This window comes from Branchiostoma floridae, chromosome 4 (assembly GCF_000003815.2).
Source record: "Branchiostoma floridae strain S238N-H82 chromosome 4, Bfl_VNyyK, whole genome shotgun sequence".
Lineage (NCBI taxonomy): Eukaryota > Metazoa > Chordata > Leptocardii > Amphioxiformes > Branchiostomatidae > Branchiostoma > Branchiostoma floridae.
The window spans coordinates 10,432,080-10,441,792 of NC_049982.1; the positions used below are offsets into that span (position 1 = coordinate 10,432,080).

Sequence of the window (9,713 nt, forward strand, 5' to 3'; positions counted from 1 at the left end):
CTAATCTTTTTATAGACATTTAGAGCCTGTTATACGACAAAGATCTGTTGATGTGTTTAAATGCCCTTGGATACAGCAAAAAGGATTAACATTTTTCCTTTCATTCCAGCCTGATCCAATAGAAGGAACTGTTAGTGATTGGAAAACTATGCCCTTGGACCCTGAGGTGAGAGACACCTGTCAATCTTACAGTAATGTTTCATTTTATTTCTGATACTTTTTCTAATACAAATCTTTCCTCCTTGCAACAGTCATGTCTGGCCCTCATAGCCTTTCCTCTTTTCTCCAGGTGACGACTGTTCTGGTTGGTTTTGATGAACACCTGAGTTACAAGAAGATGATCAAAGCTGCCAGTTACCTGAGTGATGAGAATGTCCAGTTTTTGGCAACCAACACTGATGAAAGGCTACCTGTGGGAAACGGACGGGTCATTCCTGGTAAACACATCCATCAGTCTCTTATGTATATTCAAACCCTTTGTCATTCTTAAGAGTTAGAAGACAGCACTGTTCTCTCTTAGGGCTAATGACCTTCTTTTATAAAGGTTTCTGGAAATTTCTGACTTCATGACTTTGTTAAGAATATTACTACTGCTAGATTGGATACACAATCATACTTGAATAGGTTTAATTCTTTAATATACTAGAACCTTTCACATCTTCACATAGAGATAATGTAATTTCTTCACTTCATGTTATTCACATTATATATAATAATCTTGTTGAATACTTGTTGTGTTTCCCACTAGGTACTGGATGTATCCTGGCTGCTGTCCATACAGCTGCAGATCGAGACCCAGTCATTCTGGGAAAACCATCCAAGTTCATGTTCGAAGTCATGAAAGAAAAGTTAGTATAGATACAGTGAACCAACATCATTTCAAGTGACTGTCTCCATAAAGATTAGCCAGTCCTTTGTATGATTTTGGTGCTGCTCCCTCCTTGTATACAGTAGGGTCTAAACATATCATGAAGACCAGGTAATATTCAAAGAATCTTTGATAGGTTTAATTTGGAGTGAGCTGCATTTCTTGCAGTCTATTGTGTTATTAATTGCTATGACATTCAGATATTTGCTCCCCTATGACATATTTCTTGTTCTTCTACTTCAGGTTTGACCTTGACCCCAACCGTACCCTGATGATTGGAGACAAGTAAGGAACTTTTTTTTACTCATACTGAGAGATAATTTGCTTAAAACAACTCGGCCAAAGATGCATCAAGAAACTACAATGCAAATATGTCATGTTCTTGTTCTTGTTATGATACTGGGCAACACCCCAAGTTTGTTGGGGCAAACCATCAAGGGCGGCAAACCACCCATGTTGCTTATGGCAGTCATATTGAAGCTAATCTTGATAGCATCATATCGCACCCTTCCTCTCAGAATCTATGTCCAAAGGCAGCAGTGATTTTTTTTTAATGGCAGCAAATCACCAACATGTTCTACACCTTTCTTAATCATGGTCCTTCTCTACAGGTTGACTACAGACATCATGCTGGGTCACAACTGTGGCCTGACCACGCTGCTGGTGTTGTCTGGCATCTCTTCACTGGACGAGGCTCGTCAGATGCAGGCCTCCAACAGTATAGAACATCAGAAATGTGTTCCACACTATTACCTGCCTAATATGGGGGAACTAGGGGACCTTTTGTAGTAAAACAATATGTTCAACATGTCCTGGGTACTGTCTTATATTGACTGTTGTGTTAGTCATGTTTAGCTACTAATATAGTATACAAAAATTGGAAAGACAGTACTCTGCCTCTTGTCAATAGTACTCAATTCATTGTATAATGCTTCCATTATTCCAATGTTTTAAGTGAAATAGATAAAAGAGTAACAAGGAAAAAATATGAATTGATTTAGTAAAGAATTATTTATTTTATGTGATTAAAAATACAGGTGTAGGTTTACACATATACATGACTTTTTTTATATATGTCAAAAATGTTCCATGTTTATAGCGTAATTCAGTTTGCCTAATTCAGATATTGCTGAATCATCACAACACAGCACAAAATTAATGTAACATGCAATGTTATAGCCTTCGTAGCAGGCTCTCTGAGGCCTTTTTTCGGCTCATAACACACTTTTACTGGCCATTTCTTTTGATACTGGGTCGCTGATTGCTTGCTGTCACTGACTCATGAGTCAGCGACAGCCAGCAATCAGTGACCTAGGAAGAAAAGAAATGGCCAGCAAAAGTGTGTCGTGAGCCGAAAATAAGGCCCCAAAGAGCCTGCTATGGAGGCTATAATGTCCCATAGGTATTGTTCAAAGCAAGATGAGTGCAATATATCATTGTCACATAGTACTACTGATTTTACTTCTACCCATATATAACCTGCATCCCTCTGTACAACACTGTTAAATAAGTGGTGTCAAATAAAGAGTATAGATTATTATTCCCATCATATGGTATCATCTTCCTTTCCCTCTGATCTGTGAAAATAGAACAGGAGATCCCAAAACTGGCAGTTCCCCTGTAATACGGTAGAGATTCGCTTAGAGGGCCATTATTATTCTTTGATTTAACATTCTTGTCCCAGACACTTATCTAGATATCATGAAGGTACATCTGAAGGGACTACCCTAAAGATCAATAAATAAAAAAATAAATAAATCTACAGTTTTCCGAGTCAAGCTGTCCACAAACTCGCTCAGCCAGCTAACCCCAAAAGGCAGGGAAACATGGCAAAGAATCTTCAGTGCATTAAAACGCAATAACGTTTATATATAATAGAACGTATAAAATACAACGTATTCCGCAAGTTTTGCTTCAAGGGATATTACATGATAGTGTATATAATCCTTTCTAATAGCTCTGGATGCGTGTCCGTCTTAGGTGTACAACTGAGAACGCGTACGATGGATGTGAGGCTGCTAGAAGTTACACGTGAGGAATACATTTGTGTTGGGAAAAGTCTATAGTAGGACCTCTAATGCTCACTATTGTAAAAATTAAAAATAAAATAGTCACCAACTTCAAAAGTCTTAGTCCAAGAGATAATTCGGATAAAAGGTTCCCTAACTGGGGGGAAACGCACACGATTATTTCTCATTTAGGTGCATGCTGGCTGGTATAACGTTTTATATATATATAGATAGATAACGTTACATGTATATCTGTTCCATCAGCGCTCCATCGGACGTAAACAACGTCTGTTCTAATTCTGCGCAGGTACAAAAGATCTTGAGGCGACATTTGAGGTTATAGAACGTCACAAAATAATCGCTAGAACGTTACCGTTGTGAACGGCCGTGTTTTCATAGCGTGCGAAAATTGATATATTCAGTGATAACTGAAAAACTCAAAACGATAATATGATTGGGTTTTTGTTGAAGAAGATATGGTACCTGTACTTGTTTGTGTGCGGGGCGTGTTTATACTCCGCGGTAATGAAGGCAGCTGTAGAGAGGCAGCTCATCCCCCGCGATATCATCGCACGCGAATTTCTGGATAAGCTTGATGTCTATGACACCAATAGTGAGCAGTGGAGAATCTACCCGGTAAGTAAAACTTAGAGGATAAGAAAATGAGTCCATCCGTACTAGCTAATTAGATATATTTACGGTGAGAACTAGTGATAACTTCTCTATGTGGTAGAAATATTGTAGCATCACTACTTTCTTGCAAGACATCATCCATGCATTCAAACGTAACATCCGTTACACCACCGACACATCGACTATTCAATGCTTGTTATCCCCATCTTGTTATCAGCTTGTTATCCCCATTTACCGTGTCCTTGTCATGGCTATCGATACAGGTAGCGAATGTGGAGATATTTATACTTACGTCCTGCCAACTAACGTTAGTAGTATTGCGTCGAATTGTTACTGATATTGTTTTGATTCTGTTCTGTTTCCGGTGTATTTCTCTTTTATCAACATCATGCCATTCTTATGTCCATCAACTCAGGTGGCAAATGAGGAGATCTTTCTGCGGGCGTACTTACGTCCTGCTAACCAGAGCCATTACGGCAGAATCGTGGGTTGTGATCTGTACAGAGATGAACACAGGGACACTATGGTGAAGAGGCTGACGGCCGGGGGGACAGACCCAGAATGGGTCAACATGGCCAGTTCATCCGACTCATGGTTGGTGTATATCTACTACATTGTATATGCAATTCTATATTCATGCAAGATTAGCACTCCCTGAAGTTCATGTCAATTTTCTTTGTCTTATTCTAATCAGATTCTCCTCTTGACGGCTGTACCTATTTTGAAACCGCAATTCAAAAGATATTCCGACTATTTTCATCTTATACATTGCATCAACAGGCTAAACGCTGGATATGCTTGGTACCTTTGTCCCCTGTTGATGACTTACACGTATAAATATCGTGCTGATAATGGTATTAAGCACTGGTGTTGTTTACTCTAAACTTGAGTTACATCATATCATGGGTAAGGAGAGGATGTTCGAACATTGAAAAAAAACTAAGCATTTGGAGGTTCTGGGCCTTATCGAAACTAACTTGTCACTCTTTGTCCTACAGGCAGTTCTCCTATTTATTACATGCCTGTAAATACGCGAGATTGCCGAACTTTGACTTCGACGTACCTCCTGTCGAAGAGGAAGCGCCTCCCTACCGTGCCCTACCACCCTGTTACCTGGCTTCAGCCGAGAAGTGACTTCGATGAGCCTACATATTATTAAAGAAGAGGAAGAGAATACAGCCGTTCTTTCCACTATCTAAGAGACATGCAAAGTTGCTCTAAATCTAAGTCCTCTGTTTTATAACGCATAGGGAACATTAACATCTGATATCCGCAATTCAATATTGATGTGCTACAAAACGATTTTATAGCGGCTCCATCCAGCATGTCTTGCTTTACACCGCGCAAAGTATAACATAACTTCTTTTTTTTCAAATCGTTCGTGACGTCGACGTTATCTGTACAAGTATAGACCATGTCACTTTAGACCCAATGTAGCGGGGAATATCATATATGAAGTTGCATTTGACATATTTCTAGCAGCAAAGGAACTTTATGAAACTGTTGTCCTACTGACCTGTATATATGTTCCGCTCAGAATGTAGAAATGAAATAAAAGTTGATAATGTAAGATTCGGATTCTGTTATCTTTTGTAGAAGAACTGACGAAGAAGCTGTAGTTTATCAAAGCAACGTTGTATGAGTGCACGTAGGTAAACATATAGATATGCACCGTTATGTTTGTATTCTCTCGTATTGTCAGTAGAAGACGTCCGAGTCTACGAAATGTAGAGAGGTCTTGAGAACTGAGAACCACTTCTGTTATCATGTTTATGTTAGACTCCGTACCGTTCAGTGACGTCATTTTTCCCAAACCTACCGTGACAGGATACGTCTGCACAGAAAAGTACAAAAAGAGAACGAAGAACTTTGAGCCCGGCTGTTTAACCGATGAAAAAACGTACCTCAATCTAAAAATTATTGGCATCGTCCTCCCACACACCATGACACACGGAACACTACAAATATCGAATCGACCCGCTGCATTCGCTGTGCATGGTACCGGCTCACACTGCAAAATACATGGTTCGTCCCAGATCAAATATTTGACTTCACCCGCGTCATATAGTAAATACCTAGCTACTACACGAGTGCCATTCTTGCAACTAGCACCCCCGATCCCGACAGCTGCAGAGCTTACTTCTCACAGCAAACGATACAAGTACAAATTGGCGGTAACCATGACTACTGGTGGCACGGTGCCCTGGGGCAGAGAGTACTTGGATGAGTTGTTCGGCACGTTTGAAGAGGACATCACTGATGACGAAGGAGAGGGATCCATGAAATCCATGGAATTCTTCCATGATGTGTTCAGTAGTGGTAAGATGTATTTTCACAAAGGACGTGATAGACACACACGTGGTAAGCATCTAATGTACAGGTGGTAAGTATAAAGTAACGAAAGCCCAGTAATTAGGATTGTGTGCAACCAAGGGGCGTTCCCCAGCATGCCCACATGGGGCAAAGCGTCCGATCAAAGGTGAATGAATGTTCCGTTGGGTCTGCCTTTATCCATCCAGTGTGCGTATATACGCAAAGTACATAATACTATTAGCGCTAACTTGCGGCTTTATAGATATATGCGTATGTTGGCAAAAAAATACATTCACCGCGTATGTTGGCAAAAAAATACATTCACCTACGAAGAGCCTCGTCCGCGGTCTTTACAATAAACCTTGGGTTGGTTCTACTAAACCCGACTGACTTTTCCACTTTGTGGGTGTGACGTTTAACCATCTGTCGGCCACTCAGGGAATATTAACCTGAAGAAAACCTTAAGGCGATTCTCCGATTGGTTAGTTATAGGCCACACCTACAAAAGTGGAAACCTCAGCCACAACTGTTTTACAGGGTCATATGGAGGACGTCTGATTGACATCGGGTCTGGTTCTACACTGTACCAGGTTATCAGCGCTAGCAGATTCTTCTCGGAAATAGTGTGTTCCGATTACAGCAAGGTATGGCAATGCACTTCGTTATCATGGAGTCCAGTCTTGTGCGCTTTATTCCGCTTCCAACGGTCGCTTCCACTTTTTTCTGTTTCCGAACTTGTGTCTCTAACAATGCAGGACGCAAGAACAGAGATCGAGAAATGGCTGAAGAAGGACAAAGGGGCATTTGATTGGACATCGTACTTCCAATACTTCATAGACTTGGAAGGAAGCAGGTGTGTATAAGGTGGAAAGTTGTGTATTTGATTAGTAAACATCTTGTTGAAGTTTAAAAAGTAAAATGATTCTCACTTCGAAGAGGTACCTAGAAATATTGTCTTTGGTGAAAAAATACCAGATATAGATGATATTTTATTTAAAACGCTACAGCTTTATTGTGATACTGCAATACTTTGCAGTGAAAAGATTGAGGATCGTGAACAGAAGCTCCGCCAAGCGATCAAGGCGGTAGTGCACTGCGACGTCCTTCAGCCCAACCCTACTCAACCACTGACCTTTGAACCATTTGATGTGATGATCTCAGCTTATTGCCTTGAGGTGGCAAGCCCAGATAGGTAAACTTTTGTTTGTTTGTTTGTTTGTTTGCTTGCTTGCTTGTAAACAAGAAAACAATATGGGAGACAGCGTTGAAGTTTAGATGTTCAGACCAGTAAACGGATGCCAACATTAACCGTGGCCGCCGTCTTTTAATACCGTATATCATCACAATTCATCCATTCTTGTGTTATACGATGATGACTGAAAAAATGAACACAGGACTGGGACCCTCAGTAGCGTGCACGTCGGGTGAGTGACTCGGTCAAGATTCGAAGGTCCTCCTTACCTGTATAGGGTAAGTTTGTCGATACGATTAACAATTAATTGATAGCCCACATGCACATCCTTTTTCCCTATGACACAGATCATCATATGCTAAAGCGGTGGCAAACATATCAACACTACTGAAACCTGGAGGAACCATTGTATTCGAGACTTACATTGGGGCAACCTTTGCTGTCATAGGTAAGCAATTACATGGAGAGAATTTCAGGCAAAACCTGTTACCTCTTACTAAAACCAAGGCTAAAACAAAGGCAGGTACTCCAAGGCAGAATTGCCATGCACGAGGACACGCCATATATACTAGTACTCTACCTTTTCTCTCTCTGGATTATCTTTGCTTACATTGCTCATATCAATTAGACCTGCATTTAAACTATGTGTATATAACAGTTAAGTTTTATTGTAGTTGTGATAAATGAAACAACGAAATAAAGGAACAGTATGCTAACATTATCAACATGGAAACATCTTTTTTAATATTCTGAAGGAGGTGTAAAATCGAAGCTCCTTCCTGTTGAAGTGGAGTTCGTGGTGCAGACCTTCAGAGACGCAGGCTTCTGCGACATCCAGACTGTCTACTACCCGTCTCCGGACAGGGAGGAGTACAAGGTCACCGATGTCAAGGGCATGCTGTTCTTCACAGCCAAGAAATGCAGCTGAAAACTGTGAAGCTTCTGACATGAAAGCTGAAAATTGAAATCCAGAAAGAAGATAGCTGAAATAGAAACCACGATGCTACATAGATGTCCCCGTAAATGCTTGCTGATGGTTGCTTAAATTTATTGAGGTGTAAACTTGAGCCTTGACCTTAGCCTGCTGTGTGTACCTTAAGCTACCGGAGCACTAACGGCTGATGTTGCAGTCTAGGGGATATCTTACATTCAAACATATGGACCTATTCGTTATTATGTGATTACATTCTATATTAGTGTGGTATTATGGTTATAAGTACTTCGGATGATAAGACTTGTTTTATCTGAATAATACGGAGAAGAAAAGTCATGAGTATTACTATTGCTGCAACAAATAGTGTAGTAGGCTTCTGTAATTTAAGAAACATATATATAAAACTTTGAAGACCAAATTTCACATGTTTCCAATCACACCTCTATGAATGAACTGAATGGAAGGAACCTAATATAATGCCTCGACTTTGGAACCATTTATACAAAAATCCTCCTTTCAAATATTACTCTTGTTATAGATATTTAAGAGCCAAGACCGCACGTCAAACTCATGTCAATGTAAAGCCAATAATCAGTATCTTTACGTCAATTACGTGTCTTTTTGTATTGTATGTGTTTTATCGTGGAAAGGAAACATTAGTGAATCATAGTAATGTTATTTTGAAAAAAGATATTCAAACTCGATGATATGCAACAGCTTAATTAAAGTTAAACGGATACATGAGTATAAAAGAATACAGCATTCATGTTTATTTATGACAATACTGGTCATAAATCCAGAATTTTATGATAAGGAACGATTCCTTATCAGCACTTATTTACACATTTACTTCCTATCATCTGATTTTTCTATGAAGAACAGGTATATCGATAACCATCATTGTATTCGTTCCATCTGCGCACATCTGTTCTGCCCACGTCTGTTCTGCGCAGGTACAATAGCGACAATTGCCATCGAGGTTCTAGAACGTCACAAATCACTCGATACGACGTTTACGCAGTGAACGGTCGTGTTTTGTTTACAACGTGCAAAGCTTTTTGACTTTTGCAGCGAATTGATGAAAAATCCAACTCGATAATATGCCGATTGGGTTTTTGTTGAGGAGAGCATGGCACCTGTACCTGTTCGTCTGCGGTATGTGTTTTTACTCCGCGGTAATGAAGGCAGCTGTAGAGAGGCAGATCATCCCCCGCGATATCTTCGCACGCGACTTTCTGGATAAGCTTGATATCTATGACACCAATAGTGAGCAGTGGAGAATCTACCCGGTAAGTAAAACTATCAGCGAATGAGACATGTTTTCCAACTTTTTTTCCCTCCAAGTGAAGTGATTACAATGCGATAAATGCGATTTCAATACATCACGGCGACTGCACTATTTCGTAGACAAATTGAGACATTGCCACTTTCCTACATCAAGACATCATTTCATCATACGACCGACACATCAACGATTTAATGACTGCGTGAATAATATGATGTTGCGCCAACGTATAACTGTTACATTTGATTGAAAAGTATGACTTGAAAGTATCACTGTGTCAACCATTTGCAGTTTTGTTCGGTGTATTTGGCCTTTATCATTTCATTCTTACGTCCCGTGAATACAGGTAGCAAATGAGGAGATATTCCTGCGGGCGTACTTACGTCCTGCCAACGAGACCCACTACAGCAGAATCGTGGGTTGTGATCTGTACAGAGATGAACACAGGGACACTATGGTGAAGAGGCTGACGGCCGGGG

At 40.2% G+C, this 9,713-nt stretch overlaps 3 protein-coding genes across 4 annotated transcripts in view; all 3 read left to right on the forward strand.

The window, feature by feature from the left end:
* The window catches only part of LOC118413950 (glycerol-3-phosphate phosphatase-like), a gene marked incomplete in the record, with an annotated part of 4,818 nt that extends 3,156 nt beyond the window's left edge, over positions 1–1,662 (forward strand). Inside the window, 5 exon segments of the mRNA XM_035817625.1 lie at positions 110–166; positions 290–437; positions 749–848; positions 1,112–1,153; positions 1,480–1,662. Coding sequence (XP_035673518.1) covers positions 110–166; positions 290–437; positions 749–848; positions 1,112–1,153; positions 1,480–1,657 — 525 coding nt within the window.
* A 1,440-nt stretch (positions 1,663–3,102) lies between these two features.
* LOC118413938 overlaps positions 3,103–9,713 on the forward strand; it is a 20,919-nt gene continuing 14,308 nt past the window's right edge. The window contains exons 1-2 of one of the 2 annotated variants that reach the window (XM_035817607.1): positions 3,103–3,513; positions 9,581–9,699. In XM_035817607.1, the coding sequence (XP_035673500.1) occupies positions 3,328–3,513; positions 9,581–9,699 (305 nt within the window). In that variant the 5' untranslated portion in view covers positions 3,103–3,327. Of the gene's footprint in view, positions 3,514–8,880; positions 9,239–9,580; positions 9,700–9,713 lie in introns of those variants that run through there. The other variant, XM_035817606.1, reaches the window with a different exon arrangement.
* LOC118413946 (nicotinamide N-methyltransferase-like) lies at positions 4,512–8,605 on the forward strand. Its single transcript, XM_035817621.1, has 6 exons — positions 4,512–5,829; positions 6,361–6,467; positions 6,579–6,676; positions 6,860–7,015; positions 7,363–7,463; positions 7,771–8,605. Exons 1-6 carry the CDS (start codon positions 5,277–5,279, stop codon positions 7,941–7,943), a joined length of 1,188 nt encoding a protein of 395 aa, XP_035673514.1. The 5' UTR covers positions 4,512–5,276; the 3' UTR covers positions 7,944–8,605.